A 23,709-nucleotide genomic window follows, 5' to 3' on the forward strand; every position below is an offset into this window, starting at 1 on the left:
GGCCCAGGAGGGAGAACGGGAAGTTAGGGTTCAATGGGTGGTTTCAGCCCGGGATGATAAGTTACCGCTTGGGAAGATGAAAAAGTTCTGGGGATGGAGAGTGGTGACAGCTGCCTGACAAAGGGAATGTGCTGAATGACACTAAGTGTGCATTCAGAAAGAGTCAAAACGGCAAATTTTATGATATGCATATTTTACCACAATAAAAAAAAAAATCAACCTCGTCCAAAAATCGATGGGCTGCTATCAGCAAAAATGTTAAAAATGCTTATGGGTCTATGTTAAACTCACGATAGCCCCTTCTCGGCCTTCATTCATACATACTTTTTTAATCAAAAATGCCTCTCTTGCATGTAACCAAATTATATTCATCCTATAAGCTTTCACGTAGGTCCCAGCATGAGTCATGAAAATGTATAAAGGGGGCCTCAGACTGCATCTGTCCTAAAGGCCCTGAGCTCTGTTACGGAGTTCCCACGCAGGACTCACCTCTCTGGGCTGTGAGTTTCCTGTGACCACAGGGGGGCACCTCCTGGCTCACACTCCCCTCCTCAAGAGACCAGCGCCCTCTGGGCAGCCGTATCCATATCCCTGTCACCCTATGCAGCCTACAGCCACCTTCCACTCCCAGGATAACTTGCTGGGCCACCCTCAACCAAGCCGCACAGTCCGATTCTCCCTCCTTCCTGTGGAGCTTGCCTGGGACTAGGGACTCGTGGGCAGTTGGGATCTCTGCAGTTGAAGAAGACACACAGACACAGGAGCCATGTTTAAGCACATACGTGCCAGAGGGCGAAGCCAGTACCAGAGGAGGAAAGAATTCAGTTATCAGCACTCCCTGGAATACAGGCAGACACGCTCAGAGGCCAGAGACAGACAGACAGACACCGATGGGCTTCCCGAGAGCTTCCCGGCCCCTCCTCCGTCATCCGTGGAGCTGCATGGCACACCTTACGCCCGAGCCTGCTCACAAACGTTCGTTTCGTTGTTTTTTACGAAAAGCTGCCTCGCGTGGTTTTCTGTTCACCTGAAATTGCAAACCAAGATCCGCGGAGCACGGCTCTCCCCACCGCAGGGTGCGGCACATCTCACATCAGAGAGCGTGACTGTTGGAAAACCTTCACAGACTCCACAAACCACACCACGCCCCCGGCGGCCCCTGCAAACACTTAAAGCCCCCCGCGTCCCCCTCCTCCCAGCCCCCTCTGACCAATCCTCCCCAATCGGCCCCTCCCCACGGGGCTCCGCCTTCGTTCCCAAGACTCACTCCTCTGGCGGCGGCCCCACCCATAACCGATAACCGGATACTTAGTGATCTAGGCTTTGTTTTGGTGTTGTTCTTCTCCCAACAGCTGGTCGGCTGGTTGAGAGCAGGTTTTGCGCTCGGCTCGTCTCTGGACGCCCGGCCCCGCGGGACCGTGCGCGCGGAAAGCACCGGAGTACTGAGTGACAGGTGACTCTCCAGTAAGGAAGACCCACGACGGTCCTTTCTGAGGACCCACGACCTGAAAGGCATCTACTCGAGACCCCTCCTCCGCCTCCTCCCGGGTGAGACTCCGTCATCCCCATCTGCAGGGGAACGAGAAGCCGGCCCCGGTCTGCTCGCTTGTCGTCGAGCAAATGCGCACACAGCAGCCTCAAGTGTCCACCCTGTGCTCGTCCCTGGAGAGCAGCCCCGGTGGGCTTAGCTGCTGTTGTCATCCCAGCTGACGGCTGACGAAACGGAGGCTCAGGGAGGTCGCCGAAGGCTACCAGGCAAGTAGGCGGCTAAGCTTCTCCGGCTCATAATCTGCTCACGGCCACACGGCGAGAGCGGCGCAGCAGTGAGAACCTGAATGCAGATCTGATTCCAAGGGCCCTGCTTCGGCCCCTTCACCATGATCATCGCACGGTTGCTTCCTGACACGACCCGGCCTGGCGAGACGCTAAGCCATCTTCTTATGGGCAAGAACACGGTACAGCAAGAACCAGAAGATACTAGGGGGGTGATAAATTTCGCCGGGGCCCACACGGTGCCCTGCAGGGCATCAGAATTACGTACTGAGCCATCTACCTCCCCCACTGGACTGCCAGTCCTGGCCTACAGGGACAGCATCCGGTGCGTCGCCGGGTTCCCTCTGGCGCCCAGCAGCGTCCAGCACTAACCACGCACTCAGCACATGCACGTTGAAGGAAGGGGCGTGACTTCCCAGAGCTAACAGACATGCCGCCAAGGCTAGGGAGGAACGAGAAGTTCCCGCACCCAATCTTCAGCCTCAAACTCTGGATATGGACCCGCCTTTCCCTGGAAGTCTAAGGGCAGTGTCCCCAGGAGCTCCAGAAATGAGGCTCTAATGGACACGTGCCCTTACGCAGGGGTGGCATCGTATGACTCAAACTGCACCAGGTTGCCCCGTGCCCTCTGGCGCGGCCACTCCTTCTTCCAGCTCCGAGCCCGCTCTCGTAGGACAGGCAAAGCAATCCGGGGTCCAGGGATTCGGCTTGGGTTTCCACGGATGGATCCCGAGTGCCCCTCTCCGTGAGCCTCCGAGGACTTCCCTCCCCGGGACCCGACTTCTCCACTGCCCGACACTCGCCCTCTCCTTCGCTCGGGAGCCGGGCTGCTTCTCTGGGGCCAGGAAACACACGTGCACCTGACCTCCTGCAGCACTCCCGGCCCGAGTCCTCGTCATGACCCAGGCTTTTCTGTTCTCCCCCGCAGAAGTATCGTCCCTCCTTAGAGACGTTTGCCGGGGAATTAGAGCTCCCGCCAAGTGCCGACCCCGTGCCAGACTCATCGGCACACGAGCCCTTCGAGACAGAGAAAGGTTATGTTGCGGCCCGAGGTCCCAGGGCTCGACATGAGAGGCAGGATGGGAGTCAGAACCAAGTCTGCTCAGTTTTGATGCCTGTGCTTTTCGTACCGTCGCGCTGACTGTACCTTTCACTCTCAGCGGAAGAGGACACTCACTCCTCTGTGTCCACGCTCAAGTAACCTCCTTCCCACGATGGCAACAGGCTCCCCTCACAACCACAGCCTTCTGGCTCATCGCTCAAACGGTGCCTTGCCTAGCTCTCTTACTAACACTGCTTATAGTAAAAACCAGAATCTTATAACCGTGGCCAATTCGTTCTCAACTTGCTGACGGAACAAGGAAGGCTCACAGGGTCGGAGACTCACCAAGGGCACGGTCTGCTCCTCTTCCCCAGTTTGTGTGCCCGGAACACAGGCCAAAGGGCGCTGCACTCAGAATAACAACCAGTGACACCCTCCTCTACAAAATGCTTCCAGTGCCTGTCGTCCCGTGACCCTCACGATCACGTTGTCTTGGAAATATCACAGGTGGCAGAGATCAAAGGAAAACGGTGAAGAGCCTGATCCAGGCCAGGAAGCAGAGCAAGGCCACGTCCACCCTCGAACCACCCACCGTGTGGCCCTCTGGGGCTCCCGCCTCCTCTGTTCGACCTCCCAACCCTCACACCCGCTACCCTCCTCTCGGCAGAATGGGAATCACTGAACGATGACTGGGACCGGGACACAGGTGTAGTCACTAGCTTCCAGGAAAAAAAAAAAAAAAAATTCCCAAATGCCCACACCACACAAAAGATCTGGCTACAGAATTTATGATTCTCAAGGCAACGAGGAAATCACCTGGAGGCATTTCTGGGTACATTCTATGCATCCGAACAGCAATACTCCCTTCTCCCAAGCAAAAGGATGTTTGCACTAAATCAAGTGACTCTGCACTTGTGGTGTCTTCCACGGTCCTACAGAAAGAGGGAGAGAATGAGCAAGGCCGGGCAGCACAGCAGACGAAGAGTTCGGTACAGCAACTGGCTTCCTCTGTAGTCCGCCCCTCTACTATTGCAAAAACCTCTAACTCAGGTTTGGTGGTGGCTGGATTTATTTCAACAACAGAAAAGAAATGGGCTGTCGTTTGCGCGACCCAAAAACCACTTTAAAGGAATTTTATCCACCTTAATGCCTACGTCACAGAATGTGAACGCCAGACGGATGGGAGGAAACTGGGGCCCAGAGAAGGAAAGTGGCTTACCTGCTGAGGTCACAAAGTATTTGGTTAAAAGGCCCCAACCGGGAGCCGGGCGGCCTGACCGCCAGGCCGGAGCGCCCGGGTCTGCAGGGAACTGTCTTCTCCGCACGCCTCCTCCAGGGGCGAGGACAGAGCTCCCGGGGTCCCCCTGCGGTTTCCCAGGACACCGAGCCACTCGCCGAGGACAAATCCTGCAAGCAACGAGAAATAGCGTCCGCTACTAGTGTCTATCTAAGAAGACACGGTTAGGGGCGCCTGGGTGGCGCAGTCGGTTAAGCGTCCGACTTCAGCCAGGTCACGATCTCGCGGTCCGTGAGTTCGAGCCCCGCGTCGGGCTCTGGGCTGACGGCTCGGAGCCCGGAGCCTGTTTCCGATTCTGTGTCTCCCTCTCTCTCTGCCCCTCCCCCGTTCATGCTCTGTCTCTCTCTGTCCCAAAAATAAATTAAAAAAAAAAAATGTTGAAAAAAGAAGACACGGTTAGCCGCCCAAACCTCCCTCCTCTTTGTCAGGAAGGGCAAGGAACGGGTCACAGATTCCCGGCACGCAATTTGTCACGGCAGCAGACTGCACACGCAGTCCACATTCTCCTCGGTCCGCAAGCTTCGCTGGCATGTACGAGACCCGTGCTGTTTGCACCCTCAGTGACGGTCAGTGTCTCCGGGCAACCACGATGGCGGCTGGGGGTCTTTTTTTTTTTTTTTTTTTAATATTTTTATTTATTTTTGAGAGAGAGAGAGAGAGTGTGTGTCTGAAGGGGGAAGGGACAGAGAGAGAGGGAGACACAGAATCCGAAGCAGGCTCCGGACTCCGAGCTGTCAGCACGGAGCCCGACGCGGGGCTCAAACTCACAGACCGAGAGATCATGACCTGAGCCGAAGTCGGACGCTCAACCGACTGAGCCACCCAGGCGCCCCAAAGGGGGTCTTTTCAGTGTTAAGTTTTCGCCCCAGACCCCTCTCATGTGGCTCTTCACTCCCAAGTTCTAACCCACTGCATGGAAACTAGACGTGGGTAACTCCCCTTATCTAGGGTCACTTGCAAACAGGTACGGGCTTCTCCCTACTTCCCCAGTGCCCCTGGCTCTCCCCTTCCCAGCCCCAGCACGCAGCCCCAGCTGGCACCCGGACCTGCCAGGCTCCACGTGTCCTTCTCACCGGGTGGAGCTACGGTCACCGCCTGCTGCCGGCCAGCCCACCCACGATCACCTTGCTGCCATCTCCCCCTCCCTCCCCAAACTGCCAGTCCTCTAGAGCGGAACACACGTCCCGCCTCCTCGGCAAAGACACCCTGGTCATTCCATCCATCCTGACCCCCCTTCCCAGAATCTCTCCGTCCATGTCTCTGCTTGGCCCTCCTCACCTGCCGATGCTTACAAGGAGCCCAGCGTTGGTGGCCACACAAATCAGATCCACACCCCCGTTCCGAGCCTTCCTAGCCGTGTGACCTTAGGTCAGTGAGTAAGTCCCCCAAACGATCTCATCCTTCACATGAGATGCCGATCATGTATCTCAGTGCTGTAACGAGCGTTAAAGGAGGGGCTCTACGCGCAGAGCCAAGTACCTCACAACTGGCAGCTGTCGGCATTACGACTGGCATATGCTCATCTTCCTGGTTCACTGTGCGACCTGGGATCGATGGGATCGATGAGTAGGTAAACCATGCACATACTTCTTACCTTCCGAAACTAAGTCCTTAAATATCTGCCTCCCCTTAAGAGAAGTCATGAAACACTATCCTATACGACTCTATGCAAATACATTTAAAAGTAGGCGAAATACACAAGTTCACAGAAAGGAGTACAATTTACCAGACTGTCTTAGAAAGTATACACAGACCAATTTTCCATAGAAGCAGCAGAGAAACGTGTCAAAGAATGAGCCCCACAAATGCAAGCCCCAGGCCCAGATGGTTTTACAGGGGAATTCTACCAAACCTTATATACCAAACCTTACTACACAAATTGTTTCAGAGGATAAATACAGAAATTTGTCAAATACTTTCTTTTTTAGAAGTTGGTACAAAACCGATGCCTAAACCCGACAGAGATAGCACAAAAAGAGAAAACCGAAAGACTAACGTTACTTACAAATACCAATGCAAAAATCCTAAATAAAATATTAACAAACAGAAATCAACACAATACATTAGTAGCACACCATGACCAAATGGGGTTCGTTGCAGCAATGCCAGGATGACTCGGTGTTAGAAAACATGCTAATATAATTTATCATATTAATATCTTCTCTAATGAGATCATGTGATTCTCTCCATAGATCAGGAAAATGCATTCAACAAAATTCAATACTCACTCCTAATTTAAAAAAAAAAAAAAAAATCAACGAATGGGAATTGATATATATACTTCCTTAGCTTGATAAAATACATGTAGTAACTCCTATAGGCTGAACGTCTGTGTTCCCCCCAAATTCATGTTGAAACCTGATGCCCAGTGTGACAGTACCAGAAGTGGGGCCATTGGGAGGTGATGAGTCATGAGGAGCCTTCTCAAAGGGGAATGGTGCCCGGTACAAAATGGTACACAAGAGGCCCTACAGATCGCTCTTGCCCCTTTCCCCTGTGAGGATGAAAAGCAGGCAGTCTACAGCCCAGAGGAGGATCCTCACCAGAACCCATCCATGCTGGAACCCCGATCGCAGACAGCCAGCCTCCAGGGCTGGGAGACATTAATGTCGGTTATTCACAAGCCTCCCAGTCTATGCTGCTCTGGTGTAGCAGCCCAAGTGGCCTAAGACCCTAACAGACAAACCAAAGCAAGAAGATGAACCTACTTAGTGAGAAAGACTTCAGGCGTTCCCGGAAAGGTCGGAAACAAGTCAAGGAGGCCCGTTCCCTCCACCACGTTTAACACTCTGTTGGAAGCGCCAGCCAAAGCAATTAGAGAAGAGAGACAGCTAGAGACTTATGAATGGAAATGAAACAACGAAATTATCTCTGTCCGAGCCGATGTGAAATCGTTCATGGAAAACCCGAGATAACCAATGATAAAGCTACCACAAATAATAACAAACTTCGATAAAGGTTTCAGTAAAGTTTTGCATATTAATTCTATACCAAACAAGCATTTAGAAGCAGTCAGAATGTAGAACACTTGAAGTAATTTAAAAAGAAACGTGCACAAGCTCCATGAGGAAAACTGAAAGCACTCCTGAGAGACAAAGAAGTAAATCTGAACAAACAGAAAAGTGCCCCCTTGCCTTTGGAGAGGACAACTTACCATCAGAAAGATGTTAATTCTGTCCACGGTCACAAACCCATTTAATGTACCAGCGAGGATGCGGGGATGTCTCGGAACAACGGCGAAGGACGGACCCTACCCCCTATTAAAGGGTGCTGCCATTAAAAAGGTGTGATGCAGGCACCTATGTTCCCAGGTGGATCAACACAACAGAACAGAAAGTCAACAAACGGACCTGTATGCGTTCAGGTATGTGGCACCTGATACGGGTAGCATCGCAAACAAAGGGGGAAAAGATGGCCCTCCCCCAAACTGGAGTCAGGACAACTGGCAGCCATTTGGAGGAAGAGAAAAGATAAATTTAAGTACTTACATCACACACCAGAAGAAACTCCAAAGATACCTGAGAATCCAAATACCAAAGATGAAGCCATTCGAGTCCTCAAAGAAGCAGAAGGCGAATTCTTTCATAACCCCGGCCTGGGAGAAGATTTTCTAACTAGGACTCAAAATCAGATGCCACAAGAGAACGGGGGTCAGGGAGGCTCCGGAAAGAACAGCACAGATGAGGCAGGGTTCACACCTGCCTCCCGCGGCGCACCGGGACCTTGTGGGAAAGCGCACATCTCTCCGAGCTGACCGTCTCCAGAGGCTGGGTCGCTGCAGAGCTGGGGAGCCTGTTGCACGAAACCTCCACGGCTCCCCCTCCCCCGGGACCAGGGCACTGGATTTGAGGCTCCAGTTAGGAAGCAGTTTCTAAACCATGGCTGGTCCCGAGACCAACCTCCTTTTCAGAAAATGGCCCTTGTCCCCGACCTCCTTAAGAAGTGACTTTTCCTGACACTGTATCAGATCTCAACCAGCCCCTGCCGATGTTTCCAGAGTCATCCTCTCCACTCCCCCACTCTGCCTCACACTGCGGCAAACGGTACGGTTTCCTACACCGGTCGGGCCTGCTCTTGCCCGAGGACGGTGGCCTCCACCCTGCCCGTCCTGTCGTGCTACACCTCTCGCGGCCACGCCTCCCTTACCTGGCCGCCCTGCGAGACAGCGCCGTCCCCACCGGGCAGGCCTGCCCTCGGCAGAGTCCACGCCTGACGCAGGAGCGGGGGCTGGACCCGTGTGTCTGCCCCGGCGGGCAGCGGGCGGCCTCACGTCGGGGACCGCCGCGTGACTCCACGGACGTGCAGTGTGCTTGGCGCATTCACACGCCCGTTTGTTTCTACATCTCCATGACAGACAAAACTCCTGAGACTCGTGTAGAAGAGAAAGTTGCAGAGAAAAATACCACGGATCGTCCTCTCCTGGTAGCCATGTCTTCTGTGCTATTCTTAGGACACGCGATCAGAAGTGGCGAAGGAATGATTCTGACAGCTGCACGGTCTCCGCCAGGTCGATGCCCGTCTCCGTCAGCAGAGACACTGACAGGAGGCCTTGGGAGCGTGCTCAGGAGGGACGGGGCTTGTGTGGCACTGGAGCAGAGGAGCCGACGCTCGAGCACAGCACAGCATATTTTCCCTTATAGGGTTACGGTCAGGACTCTTCGTGCAGACTCTGGCAAATCTTTCCACAGGCCCCCGCAGATAATCTCAATGGGCTGCCGAAAGGTCGATCTGAGAAACCTCAGGAAAAGCAGCATAGCCTCAGATGCGGTCTGCCTGGCGAGTTTGCCTCAGCTAGACCACGTCCAAAATTCCTCACGACTCAGACGACCACGATCCGAATGACCGGATGCGGGACCCGACCAAACGTCTTGGGCTCCCGGTGCCCTGCCCTACAGCGCGGGGGTAACAACAGTTATGTGCCTCGCGAGACGGCTGGAGATCCAAAGAAGGCTATAAATAAAAGCCTGGGACTTCAGGGGAATTCCATTCAGGCTCGTTTAATTTGATTCTGAAAAGTCCAAGTAAATAAAGTTGCTACTTGTCACTCTCTCGGGTCTGCAGCCCTGGCGGTCACGGCCCAGTTTCAGCATCGACCGAGAACTGATCCTTGTAAGATTTGTCAACATCCCAGAGGAAAGCTTGCATTTCTACAAGAGTAAGTGCGTGCATATATATTCTGAGTCCTGAGACGCTTCCTTTCTGGTCAGAGTGAGCCAGCAAAAAGCCCCCCAAGGGATTGATGTAAAAATCCACAGGGCATATTCTTGGAATCGTCACAAAAGTCGGATTAACACATGGAGAAAAAATAAAGCGCTAAAGGAAATATCCTCCTATGACTTTGTGGAAAGCAACAGAGGAGCAAAACGTCTTCCATAATCATAATGATCGTGTCATGCGACCCCCTGAAGCCCTATTCCTAGGCTGGCAGGAGAGACCACAGATAAAAGCAAGCCGGTTGCCAACAAAGGTTCCAGTATGATATTGAGAGCACGGTGTTTGCATTCTACGGAATAGAAACTGATTTCAGTAGTGAGTTGTGAAACACCGACCACGTGCAAGACATCGGAGTCAGAAGTAACAGCAAGCCCCGACTTCCAACGGTTCACGACGGAGAGCAGCAGACAAACATTTGGACTCGCGATCCTTTATTCTATGAAAGGGAGAGTCGCAGGTTTTCACAAAAGGTGGCACTGCAAGATCCCCACGTCCGCAAAGGTGGCTCTGACAGCAACATCCAGGAGGAAGTGGAGAGTGAGACTACTGCACGAACAGGCCCACGGGGCAGGGGATCTGAACGACAGCCCTGGGAGGATGGAGAAGGAAATGTGCTCTATTCACTGCACTATATTTCACATAGTTACTAAAAAAAAACCTCATGGCACAGATACTTGGGTAACCTAAGTGTGGGGTGTACAATAATAAGTAACACAAACATGGTCTCTTACACTCAAGTTAGGGAAAGAGCCAGAAATGAGGACAGACGCTGTGAACAAAGCATCCGGCCAACAATTTTATGTCACATTTTCTAGCTCCAGATCCCTGCTTCATCTCTGAGGTCCTCTGCCCTTAAGAATGGTTCTCTATTCACAGTGGCCCAAAGGTGAAGCCACCCAAGTGTCCATCGACGGAGGAACAGATAAACCGAGTGTGGGCCATCAGACAACAGAATATTATTCAGCCTTAAAAAGGAAGGGAATCCAATCCGGACACCTGCCACCACACGGACGACACCGTGCTAAGTGAAACAAACCAGTGACCGAAGGGCAAATGCCGTAGAAGTCCACTCCGATGAGGTCCTTAGGGTATTCAGATCCACAGACACAGAGTGCGGGTGGGGGGGCGCCAGGGGCCGGGGGAGGGGAGGGGAGGTAGTGTTTAATGCGGGCAGGGCGTCAGTGTGGGAAGGTGGGAAAGTTCTGGAGACGGAGGGCGGTGATCACAACAGTGCGGGTGTGTTTAATGCCACTGATTTCTATTCTTGAAAAGGGTTAAAATGGTCAATTTTATCACAATCTTTTTTTTATTTATTGAGGTATAACTACATAATACTATATTAGTTTCAGGTATATCACACGATCTGTGAATGAATGAATGAATGAATGAATGAAGAATGGCTCCATGTCACCCACTCACAAACACCCTAGCGCCCCCTGAGCGAAGCTGAGCCTTGTCCAGCAGCCAACCCTTTGCCAGTGTGGCCCCAGCGTCCTCACAGACGGATCACCTTCCACACTCTGCCCGTGTGTGCTTCCGTGCGGCCAGATCCAGCTACTGGCTCATTCTTTCCAGAACATTCTTGTGTTCCTTCCTCTAACCTTGGCTCATGTGTTCTGCAATACACCTGCCCCAGCACTCAACTTCTCTCCCAAGCAAGATTTCTGTGGGCGAAACCAAGCACCACCTCACTCTGCAGACCCTTCCCAGATCATCCCAGGGGACGGCGACCACTCCGGCCTGTGCTTAGGCCCCTCATCCGTCTACTCTCCTGCCAGTTTCTCTGAAAAATGATCAGATACTCCCTAGCAAGGAACAACTGAAAAGTGAAAGAAAAGAGAAAAAAAAAAAAAAAAACCTCATTCCATTTATAATGGCCTTAAAATATAAGAAATACCTGAGTTGAACAAAGTGTTGTGGAAGACGTATAAACTGTCCACTATGAGACGCTGCTCAGAAAACTGAACGCAAATCTAAATAAAAGGAGAAACACCATATCGCAGAGTGCAAGACTCTGTAGTTAATTCAGCAATTCTCCCCCAAGATATTCCAGAGACTCAACACAATCCCAAACAAGGTCCCAGCAGCTTTTGCAAAGAGGAGAAAAAAAAAAAAAAAGACGCTGAATCTAAAGTACATGAAAATGAAACAAACAAGAATAGACAAACACTGCGGAGAGAAAAACCATGTTGGGGGACTTCACCGAGCTTCGAGACTTAACTGCCAGCCCACAACAACCAAGCCCATGTGGTACTGCTGTTAGGAGGGACAGTGAAACAGAGCAAAGTCCCACACGATGGCCAACTGGTCTCAGACAAAGATGCCAAGTCACTTCAATGGGGAAAGAACGGTCTTCGGAACAGATGGTTCTGAGCAAGTGGGCGTCCCGTGGAAGAGTGCCTTTCATCCCCTGCATCAAACCGTCTACGAAAATGAACACTCAAATGGATCAGAAGCCTGCAGATAAAAAGGAAAACCATAAACTATCTAGAAATAGAAAAGAAAACGTGCCAGTAATTATTTAGGACTTTGGAGTAGCCCAGGAACTCTCGGGAGAACACAAAGTCCTAACGTAACATTTAGAACTCGGTAAGTTGGGCTTTTGAAAGACATCACTTAGAAAATACGCGCAGTGCACATTTGACAAAGCACAACAGACCGACTCCTCAGAACGTCCAGAGAACCTAACAATAAACAACAGAGGAGTCCGACAGCCCCACACGCACAAAAGACACAAACGGCCGTGAGACGTGGGCACCACCAGTCACCGGGGTGAAGCTAGTTAAAATCACGACGGGACACGCCTCCACGTGCAGCACGATGACCAGAGCTCGCGAGACTGGCGGCATCAGGTACAGACAAAACCGCGAGCGTGCGGCGCACTGGCACTTTCCTGGAAGGAGCCTCCGTGGTGCAGCCACTCCAGAGAACATTCTGGCAGCTTCTCCTAAGTGAAACGTGCCTCTCCCGTGGGGTCCGATAATTCCACCGCGCACGTCTGCACACAAACATTAGCGGCTTCGCTCAGAACAGCCAGACACTGCCCTTGGCCCAGAGATCGTTAGCGAATACCCAGATAAACCACGACGGAGTATTTGGTCGCAATAAAAAGAAACCAACTATCCATTTGCGCCACTTGTGAAGGAAGCACAAAGAGGCACACTACACGATCCCATTTTCATGCAATTCTAGGATCAGCAAAGCAAAGTGACAGAAGGGGGGAGGGGGACGGGTTGCCCTGGTCTGAGTGGGCGAGGGACCCGTCCTGCTGGATTCTGGATTCGTGGGGCTCCAACCAGGGCGGGGCGGGCTGATCACATGACAGGCACAGAGTTCAAGGTCAGAGAAAAAGACCCCACCTAGTCAAGGCGGAGGAGCCACACGAAACAGGAGACCTCTGCACACTGAATCTGATAATGCCAGACAAACGGGCTTCTGAGAAAACCGAGGTAAATGGGATGTGAAGGGAAGATTCTGCCGCACGGCAGAGAGGGAACAGGAGCATGGACTGGCTCGGCACAGCAAGGGCTAATTCCAGTTTCCTAAGGAGGGAAGCAGGGCTCCTAACCACAGGCGCAGAGACTCAGAAAGTTCCAGGGAACGGAGTTGTGTCTTCATCACCATACAGCTGCTCGGAACTTCACTCACGAATGCGTTCTCCTTCTAGTCAACGGAAGGAACAAAAACAAAAGGGGAGGGGCGCCTGGGTGGCGCAGTCGGTGAAGCGTCCGACTTCAGCCAGGTCACGATCTCGCGGTCCGTGGGTTCGAGCCCCGCGTCGGGCTCTGGGCCGATGGCTCGGAGCCTGGAGCCTGCTTCCGATTCTGTGTCTCCCTCTCTCTCTGCCCCTCCCCGATTCATGCTCTGTCTCTCTCTGCCTCAAAAATAAATAAACATTTAAAAAAAAAACTTAAGGGGCGCCTGGGTGGCGCAGTCGGTTAAGCGTCCGACTTCAGCTCAGGTCACGATCTCGCGGTCCGTGAGTTCGAGCCCCGCGTCGGGCTCTGGGCTGATGGCTCGGAGCCTGGAGCCTGCTTCCGATTCTGTGTCTCCCTCTCTCTCTGCCCCTCCCGCGTTCATGCTCTGTCTCTCTCTGTCCCAAAAATAAATAAAAAACGTTGAAAAAAAAATTTTTTCAAAAACAAAAGGGGAAACAAAGGCAGACTGAATTCGTAAGCCGGGTCCGACTCAAACAACCGAAGGCTTTATTCTCTCCCAGGCCACTGCTGAGGCCGACCAGGTTCGGAGGGGTCACGGCCCACACGGCTGCAGAGGACAGGGGGCAACCCGCACCCTCGCCAGCTCTGCCTTCTCCCAGGGGCGAGAGGTTCCTGCTCAAGTACGAAGCCCTCCAGCAGGAGGTCAAGGCTCCGCGAAGAGCGGCGCACAGCCACCCCTGTCCAGCAAGCATGGAGGGGCCGCGTGAAGCCCGGGTCCCCGCGCACCTGCGGGGAGGCAGGGCCGGGCCTGGTGCAGGGGCGCGGGCGCCCGCCTCCCCCGCCAGCCGCTGCCTCCTCACAGAGTTCCAGGGGCAGGCAGTGAGGTGTGGAGCCCACCCACCCTCTCTGGGCACATCTGTCTCCCCGCTGACTCGGTTCCCTCTTCAGGCAGAGGCTCCTAAAGCTGAAGAGATCTTGGGCAGTATCCCACCTAATACTATGCGGGGTGTTTTTTTTTAAGTTTTATTTATTTTGAGAGAGACAGAGAAAGAACATGAGCAGAGGGAGGGGAAGAAGGAGAGTGAGAGAGAGAGAGAGAGGGACAGAGAATCCCAAGCAGGCTCCATACTTAGCATGGAGCCCAAAGTAGGGCTCGATCCCACGACCCTGGGATCATGACCTGAGCTGAATCAGAGTCAGATGCTTAATCACCCTAGCCACCCAGGCGCCCTTAATACTATGGTTTTATGAACACAGACGCTGAAGCTAGGGGAGGAGCAGGGACTTTCGGGCCAAGGGCACAGAAAGGACCGACAGAAGAGTCTAGTTGCCCAGAAGGTTCTCTTTCTCTGAAACAACCCTACCTCCACAACCCGCGGGGACGGTGCTAACTCAGGGCACAGAAGAGGCCGGGCACCACCTCCGAATGCAGAAGCGTCGCTTTAAAAGAACCCGAGGCCGCTCCACACAGAATGAAAGATGAGCCTCTGGCCCACGAGGCAGCCACCAGCTGCCGGCTCAGAGAGCCCAAGGCCCTGCAGATGTCCCCAGTGACTGCCGGGACAGAGGGTTCGTGGGGGAGGGGCGGCTAGGAGGTTCCAGAGTGGGGAAGCAGCTCGCAGACCTCGCTCTCCCCGGGCGGTGGGAGAAGGGCAGGCGGAGGGAGAGGGAGGCCCACGCCAGCTGCAAGAGCCCACGTTTCCAGGAACGGAGACAAGGGATGTTTCCTCCTAAGCTCCACCTTTTTCGCTTCCATCTAGATGGTACGAGCCCTGCAGCCACACTTACCTGAGTCATCTGAGACGCGGCTTCGGACGACCCGCGGACACTGGGAGGCAGGGCCCCAGGACACCGAGGACAGTGCCCCCAGACTCCAGACGTGCCCACCGGGCGAAGCCGGCTCACCTCCCACAAACTCGAAGCGGTCCTCCCCGAATTCCAGCTCTTCCCTGCACCGCTTCTGCAGCTTTATGGTGACCACGCATTTCAGATTGCTCCCCTGGCCCCACCAGCTGTGCCCGAACTGCAGTCCTCGGTCAAGAGTGGGAAGGGAGGAGAGGGCACGTGTGAGGACGGGGAATGGACGGCAGGGGCAGGGGGCAGGATCAAAGCACACGCCAGAAAAAGACCAAATAGAATTCTCGCAACCAGGGGGAGCTTTAGTCAAACGCTGGCTGCCATCGACGGCTTGTATTATACAGGAGAGACTGAGGCACGAGAGAGCAAGGCAGTGTGCCCAGTGACGCCCCGGGGGGCAGGGGGGGCAGTAACTTCTGCCTCATATTGTTTCGCTAGTCTAGAACTTTCTATGCCACTCTGCATTAGCGGGCCGGACAGCCCCTCTCTGTCAGGAAGATAACAATCCGTGACGACTCTCGTGTCTGTAAACACACAGAGCTGCCTTCACAGGTCTCACGTTGCAGAATTAATTTTAATATTAAAAAACCAGAGACAAAAGTATTTTTAAAAGCTTCCTCCCTGTCCTCCAGACTGGAACTCTCACACTGCCATGGGAATACAGCCGGCGGGGGGGGGGGGGGGGGGGGTTCCTGTGGAAATGCAGATTCTGATTCCGCAGGTAAGGGGGCCCCTGTGGGGCTGCATTCCTAAGGAGCTCCCAGGTGACGCGATCCTGCTGGGTCCGGTCCCGCCGGGCCCTCACCCGGCCCTCACTGAGTCTGCAGACCCAGTGGACCGACCGGCCAGCCGGCAGCAGGGCTCCTGGAACAAATCGGGACAGCGTTGCTGCCGTGAAGCCTCCTCCCACCCACAAGCGGGGCGGGACGCTCACCGCAAACTGGATTCAAGCCTCCAGCAAAGTCATCAGGAGAGGGGACGGTTAGCCCAGGAATGAAGCCCCCAAACACACGTTTGGCCTCTGGCTAAGCTCCGAACGGCCAGGTCCAACCAGACTGAAAAGACTTGGTAGCACGGCTCGACCTGCAGCCTCCTGCCTCTCAGTGGGGACAAACCCGCCGCGAGCCCAATCTGGCCCGAAGCCTCTGTTTGCACACAGTTTGGTTGGTACCCAGCCACGCCCACTCACCCCTGGTCCACGGGGGCGGCTACGGGAGCCTAAAGCCTAAAATCTTTGCCACGCGGGAAGGGGGTTCAGGGAAACGAGGTCCAGAAAAGCGAGCCTGAAAGCCAAGGGCCGGCATACGATCCCAACACTGCAGAGGCGGTCGCGACAGGGCAACGGTTTGGTTCGGATTTGGTTTTGTTTTAATGTTTATTTTTAAGAGAAAGAGAGAGAAAGAGTGCAACCAGGGGAGGGGCAGAGAGAGAAGGAGACACAGACTCTGAAGGAGGCTCCGGGCTCCGAGGTGTCAGCACAGAGCCTGACGCGGGGCTCGAACTCATGAGCTGTGAGATCGTGACCTGAGCTGAAGTCAGAAGCTCAACCGACAGAGCCCCCCAGGTGCCCCCAGGGCAAGGACTTGTGAGGCATGTCGGCTAAGAGCTGAAACACAATCGGCTAAGAGCTGAAACACAACCGGAAATGGAAGACCAAATCGCTTCTGAGGCTCACGTCTTCCTGCTGCGAGTGTGGAGCCGGCCTCACAGGGACACCGGCTGAACGTGACGTGCACCCGAGTCACCTGCCCCCACAACTGCTCTTGCCCCGCATGGAAACCTGACTCACAGTGAGGGAGCAGCCCAGCAGCGGAGAAGCTGGCATTAGGGCTTCGGGTGAATTTGGTCCTATCGTCTGGTCATCGCGAAGGGCCAAGGCCGTGGCTCTACCTCCATCCGGGTCCCTCTGTGCTCCTCTGGGGCTCCTGACAGCAGGAACAGAACCGAGGCTCAGACCGCACGGGGAGTGCGGGGCCGACGGGTCTGTCTGCAGGGAAAGCAGACTGAAAGGCCATCTGTCACCCTGCCCCTACCCCCTGGCAGATGGGGCCCCCACCGCGCCCGTGTGGATGGGGAGGGCCGGTGGGCACCAAAGGCTGGGTAACATATGTCTGTGTGTCAATGGAAGTCAATTAAAGGAGACGGTTGGCCTCACAATAGCTTCTCAGGGTCTGGAGCTGCCAGCTCCCAGGACAGATGAGATTCGGGTTCTGACAAAATGCAATGACGAAATTGTGGTCACACACACAACCAGCGGACTCCGGAGTTGAAGCAACTGGCTTGAAATTCCACTCCCCCACCTCCTAGCTGTGGCCTCAAGAACACAGCGACATCACCGCTCCTCCCTCTGCAGAATGGGAAGGAAGGACGGGGCCTCGCCACCAGGGCTCTGCTGAGATGTGCCTGGTGAAACATTTAGCACTGGACAAGCCGTGAGCAAACCGTGACTGCTACCATCACCATCATCAGTATAATTATCTGTAAAAGAGCATTTTGTAAAGTTTAATCTCTGCTTTAAAGAGCAGGTACAAGGATTAAACGAGACGATAGCAACTTGCCTAGAACGGAGCAGCGGCTACGCTGTCCGGCCTCAGTAAACTGTAGTCTGCCCGGAGGCACCAAGCCTCACCTCCCCTGTAGATGTCACGAGAGCCCCCCCCAACCTAGCGAGACCCCCTCTTCCAAACACGTCATAACGCTGCTTTAAATAATGGTAGAATCTGCGGAGATGTTATTTCACAGAAGAGGAAAGGACTTCCTGGAAGGGTAAGTCGCTCCAAGACACAGGCTTGCAAGTGACAGAGTAACCACAGCAACCTCATAAAAGTACCAGCAACTTCAGGAACCCCCAGCTCAGTAATCCTGGCTTCAGTAAAGCAGAAAACTATGCCGTCACGTTATCATTTCCGCGTGCAAGTGTGTGTCTCTCTTCGAAGTAGTTCTTTTCAAAGTCGATGCAAAGGGCCCTATTCCTGCAGGAAAACATGTCCCTCACAGCGTCCAAAATACAGCATAAGCCACAATTCAGAGATTTCTAACACACATTTAGTTTTCCGGGTATAGGACGTTAACCCGCCCCCCAGGATGAGGATCCAGAGGATACAGAATGAACTAAGTCCTGCTCACGCCATCGTGACAAACCATCTAGAGTAAACCTTACTTAATCCACCAGCTCCCTCCAAAGAGGGGTCTACACCGCCCCCAACTCCCTTCCTCCCCACTGTGCCGGGCTCCCACGCCCCGCAGCACCCCCCTCCCGGACCGGCTCCCATGGAGTCACAGTGACATCTGTCCTCACTTCATCGACAGGACGGCATCTGACCACACCCCCATCGCCCACCCTCTGGACACGGTTTCTCCTGTGTTTCCCGAGATACCTCTTCCTTCCCTTCGGTTGACGGGCCTCTTCCGCTACTGCCATGCATCTTCCCGGACCCGGGGCTTTTTCCCTCATCATCACACTCATCCGGGTGATTTCCTCCGACTCCATGAATCTAACTACCATTTGTCATGGCCCCTAAATTCCCATCTTGAGCTGAGACCCCGTCCACACTTCCAGCTGCCTTCTGTGGGGAAACAGAGCTGAATCCAGCCTTCCTGAGGAATGCCAGACAGATGGGATCGCATGCAGGAGACACTCAGGCACAGGGGACAGGGTGGTGACAAACAGCTGTGAAAGCGAAGGCCAGGGGACACGGATGGCGCATTAGGAGAACCGGGACATGAGAGGGAGCCCAGTGTACCTGCCGATGTGAGGCAGCTGCTGTCCACAGTGGTGGACACCGTGTGACACGGGCAGGCCCCGTCCCGCAGGAGTGAGCGGGAGACGCCCTACACCTTTGTGGCCTCTTTGCTTGTGAATCAAATCAGCTAACCCTATGGGAATTGCTCATGTTCTCTGCGGTCTTGCTTTCTGCTCCTCCCCGCCTCTCCCCCGGCCCCCCGCACTCCAGGGCCTCGGGCTTGGACCTCAGTCTTAGCCCTGCCACCAGCCACCGACCCCCTGGCCCGAGGGCTCCTGCTGGCCCTTCCCCATCTTGGTAATGGCGTCGCGGGCCTGCCAGTCACTCAGGCCAAAACCCGAGAAGCCTCTCACCCAACCGGTCAGCACATCTTACGGGGTCTCCTTTGAAAACACAGCAGACCACCCGCTTCTCATCTCCCTTGTCGTTTCCCACCAGGCCCAACCTCTGCGTTCGCCAGCCCAGGTTGTTGAGAGAGCTCCCAACCCACCTCCTCTCCACTTCACCTCACCCCTGCAACGTAGCCTCACTAGAAACAGTTGGGAACGAATGAATGAACGAACAAACGAATGAACGAATGAATATACACACACACACAAACAAGACAAAGAAAGAGAGGGAGGGTGGGAGGGAGGGCGGAAGCACAAATCTAAGATGTCTGGGGAATCCTCTGAAGAGCATACAGGAATTCTTTGTGTGATTTTTGCAACTTTTCCCTAAGTCTGAGTTGTTTCAAATGAAAGAGTGAAAAACAAAACCAAACGAAACTCACTCCCTCCTTCTGAGTCCATCCTGTCTCCCTGCAGCCCCCCAACTGGGGGGACCCCTCTGCTCAGCCCCGCTGGTTTTCAGAAGACGGTAAAGAGCCCTTGTCTTTCTTTGGTCTGACCGAGCTTGGCAAGGGGGGTGTAAAAATAGCGGACGCAGGACCCACAGACTGTCCTGCGAGAGCTCTCCGTTTAACGGGAAGGACAGATACACAAGCAGAGCATTTCAGAATAATGCGACGCGTGCTTTGGCGGGGACGCAGGGCTACAGGGACACGCAGCTCAGAGAGGTGGCCCAGAACCTCAGTCCTGTGTCTTGCAGGCACCCCGTGACCACACTTTCAAGGCTCTGTGCACATGTGTGCGCCCAGGCCATCCACTCCCTCAGGGCCAGTCCCAGGGGCAGCAGGAATATGGGCCCAGCTCAATAAACCGTGGACGAGTGAGCAGGTCAAGAACAGCTCGTCCAGCAGTACTCAGTAACACAACAAGACGGTGTGCAAACCATGCTTTTCTGGTTGGAAGCAAGGCTCGGTTCACAAACCGTCTCTCCCCAGAAGGGCAGAAGTCAAGGCATTCTTTACCACCATGCACGCCGAAGGCTCCCTGTGCAGGAGGAAGTCCCATCGTTATCCAACAGCGTGCACGGCCGATAAGCCTCAGCCTCTCTCCCATCCCCGGGGCCTGATAAAACGAGCTCTGGAAAACCCTGATCATTGTGAGGGTGGCTCCCAGCCCCAAGAGCCTCCAACACCAGAAGCCGAGGCCAGCAGGCCGACTGGGGGCAACAGATAACTGGGAGGTAAGAACAAGAGGGGCAGTGGGCTGGGAAAGTGCTGGAAGCAGGTAAGGCAAATAGAGACCTGACAGTGGCCGCCCAGGGCCCAGGGAGTTAAGAAGGAAGTTGTGTGTGTGCATGTGGGGTGGTGGGGTCAGTGTGGGGGTTGTGGGGGTGAGTGTGGGGTGTGTGTACGTGTGAGCGTGGGTATGAGTGTGGACTGTGTGTGCGTGGGTGTGGGGTGTGTGCATGTGAGGGGGTGTGAACGTGGGGGCGAGTGGGGGGCTGTGCGTGGAGGGGACATCGTCCGGAGTCTGACTGGCAGGTGGAACAGTGATGGGTGAACAACTGGGCTGAGAGCACCTGGCTGGGTCTCGCTCGCTCGCGGTCCACACCGATCCAAGTGCACGTACCCCCTCAAGTGTGAGCCACAGCAAACGCCTCCGGCGGCCCTGCCAGGAGAACGTCTAATTCACATACGTGGCCAGGAACAACACCGCCACTATCACATTAACACCGAATAAATCCTGACTGCCTACAGCCCGCAAGAATGACACCCTTGGCGACTCCGGTTATCACAGAATCCTCCAGAAATCTGTAACGCTGCAAGGAGAGGCCGTAAAGAACACGCCACACACCAGAGCGCCTCCCATGCTGCCCGTGCATAGATGTCTCCACCGCAGGGGAGCCTGGGGGGCTCAGGCGGTTAAGTGTCCGACTTCAGCTCAGGTCATGATCTCACAGTTCATGAGTTCGAGCCCCACGTCGGGCTCTGTGCTGACAGCTTGGAGCCTGGAGCCTGGAGCCCGCTTCGGATTCTGTGTCTCCCTCTCTCTCTGGCCCACCCTGCTCACACACTGCCTCTGTCTCTTTCAAAAATGAATAAACATTCAAATAATTTAAAAAACAAAACATAAAAATAAATTTCTCTAGTGCAGTCAATTTAGCAAACTGTCCTTCTAGTATCTCTGTGCCAATGGCCACTCTTCCAGCATTAGCTGCAAACTTAATGCAGAGACACCCCCCACGAGGTCAGAAAAGTGGCCCAGCCAAACAAGCTGGAGAATGAACTGGAGGCAGGCAGACCACTGCCCCCGTCCCCGCCTGCCCTGCTCCCCCTACGCAGGCTCTGACCAGAGTAGCCTTGACAAGTAAACCCCCATGAACGCGGCACCCAGAGTGTGATCCTGAAAGCCTGTCGTACAGCCCACGAGAAACTGTAAGCGGGACCTTGAAGACCACGAAATGCATCCACGTTGCCGTGCGTGGACTCGGGAGTCTGGTCACACAGCCACGACGCGGTTAACCCGGCGAAACTCAACAACGAATGACGGACTAAATATGTGCAGGACGCAGAGGAACAGGACTTCCAGGCTCGAGAAGCAGGTCCAAAGGCGGCCTGGCTGCGAGGCTGCAGTGAAACGGTGGCACGGCCTGGTCCAGGACCCCGGTGGCAGGACTCACCTCCCCGAGGAGCGCCACAGTGTCTTCCACAGGGCTGAACGCAGCTGCAGGCCTGCCGCACGAGGAGGGACATGACCGTGGCACTTGAAACGTGACTGCAAGGCCAGATTCCAAGTCACACGTGGGATGTGGGCACGTGTCCGCCTGCACCCAGCAGGGACACGGAGGAAGTGCTCAGTCACTAGATGCCAGTGCGCCTGTTACCCCTCCACTCCCTTCCTCCGCTGTCATTCCACGTCAAGCCCCTGACTTCCCTCTGACACCACATTTCAGGAATCACGTATTTTCCCATGACTTTCCCCCACAATTAAAATGCCCAGAGCATCCTGACGAAGCGATCTCTCCTGCCACCGTTGTGGCCTCCAGTTTTGTAGAACGACGTGCATTCGGTGCCACTCGGTGACCAGACTGCAGCAGCTGGCAAGGCTGGCTCCCGCAGGACGGCAGGCGGGCAGTGGGGCCACTTTTCAGGCCACAGTCCTACGCAGCTCAGGGAAGCCGTGGCCAGACCGCCCCCTTTGAGGAGAGCCCAGAGGAGCGGGAACAGGTAGGGAAGGTAAGCAGGAGAGCAGGTGCACAGCCTGTGGTGAGAAAGGCAGGGAGCACGCAGGCCCGGAGAGCACCTGTGGATTTTTACACAAGGCGGTGGGGGTGCTGGGCCAATTCTGCTGCTGCCTTTTAAACACTGCTGTAAAATCCGCACTTGCACAAAATAAAGGGATATCGTTTTAATAAGTGTTCCTCTCAGTGCTTGGCGTCACTCCTGGGTAATCATTCAGAAACTCCGGCTTACGTTCTAAGGCTCACACCCTTGTGCAAACAACGTGCCAGGGACCATGCAGCGGAGTACGGGCACCTCTTTGCACATCGATCAATAATATGCTCAATTACCCATTAAAGACCTTAATTAGCTTACGTACACTTGAAATGCGGATTTGAAAGACATACAGAAGACAGCCATCTGACAGCTTTGCCTCAGAATTTTGGATGGCATAAATAACCCGTCGTGATTCCAAAACAATCAGCAACCTATCTTCACTGACTGCAGGAGAGCAACCCTTCTGGACCCAGCGTGAAAAAGAGCCCAGCTGGCGAGGCGACAGATCACGATCAGTTCTCTGTGAGCTCAGCCAGCCTCCGGGTCCAACATAATGCGCGGAAGTAAAGAGCTGTCAATGACCAAACATCTAAATACGTAGCCCGCCTCGCCATCTGCTTCCCCTGCCATTTGAATTTAAAATTAATAAGGCCACCATTAGAGGGCAGAGTTGGTGTTTGCACCTGCTGTTCTGAAATTATGCGTAATGACTGGCCACACAATGGTTCAAGCTGTACCTTACACAGGAGTCCAAAGTGCTTCAATTCTAGGCTGAGAATAAAATAAAAATGGCAATTGTCTATCTGACATTTCCCCTTTATCTCAAGTCGCTGTTCCCCAAACGCCTTCTTTTGTATTGTTTTATAAAACTTAGGAGAAAAGATAAGGTATTGGGAAATTTAAAGGCCTGGTAAAAAAAAAAAAAAAAAAATCACTACTTTCTCTAGGTACAAGACTTGTGAACATGATTCTAGGTTGCTGGGTTTTTTTCTCTGCCCCCGTGACATCGGGGTACGCTTCTCCCCCATTACTGCATATTCAGAGTCAGGGAGGATGGTCCGAGCTATAAGGCAGGCGGTGAGGTGAGCAGTTGAAAGGCTCCGGCCCCCGTGCAACCAGGCGACGCTGGCCTAGCCACTTCCTGGTGCCTCACGCCGCATTTTCCACCTGCACCGGGATGAAAGGGCTGTGGTGCCGAGCCCCAGCAGCGCTGCACACGCACACACGTGGCAGCTGTGACCGTCAGCTAATTTCCCGAAGACGTGGTCTACACGTTTCCGCTCCCGCACCCCGCCCTCCTGCAGCGTCGGTATGTGGGCTGACGACACATCCCGCAGCCAGCCCTGCGGCCCCAGCGGCTCGCGGCCTCCACGCCCTCTTCTCGCAGCTTCTAAAAGCCCGTTTCAGGACACGGCACAAGAGCAGCCGTTTCGGCCAGCACGTTCACGCAACAGACACTCGTCGTCGGTGCGCCAGGACGGCCGACAGAGCAGCGGCCTTGAGACAATAACCCAGGT

The 23,709-nt window shown here is 54.3% G+C and overlaps 1 protein-coding gene across 7 annotated transcripts in view; it reads right to left on the reverse strand.

Moving 5' to 3' along the window:
• Nucleotides 1–23,709, reverse strand: part of AFAP1 (actin filament associated protein 1) — a 146,512-nt gene that overhangs the window by 87,020 nt on the left and 35,783 nt on the right. For 2 of the 7 annotated variants that reach the window (XM_058723173.1, XM_058723174.1), the window contains exons 2-3: nt 4,035–4,222; nt 3,632–3,747 (exon numbers count right to left, since the gene is read on the reverse strand). The exons of 1 other annotated variant lie outside the window; for it this stretch is intronic. In XM_058723173.1, the coding sequence (XP_058579156.1) occupies nt 3,632–3,662 (31 nt within the window). In that variant the 5' untranslated portion in view covers nt 3,663–3,747; nt 4,035–4,222. Of the gene's footprint in view, nt 1–3,631; nt 3,748–4,034; nt 4,223–8,258; nt 8,986–23,709 lie in introns of those variants that run through there. 4 more of the 7 variants (XR_009259775.1, XM_058723170.1, XM_058723172.1 and 1 more) reach the window with 4 other exon arrangements.

The sequence above is a fragment of the Neofelis nebulosa genome, chromosome 3 (genome assembly GCF_028018385.1).
Source record: "Neofelis nebulosa isolate mNeoNeb1 chromosome 3, mNeoNeb1.pri, whole genome shotgun sequence".
Taxonomy (NCBI): domain Eukaryota; kingdom Metazoa; phylum Chordata; class Mammalia; order Carnivora; family Felidae; genus Neofelis; species Neofelis nebulosa.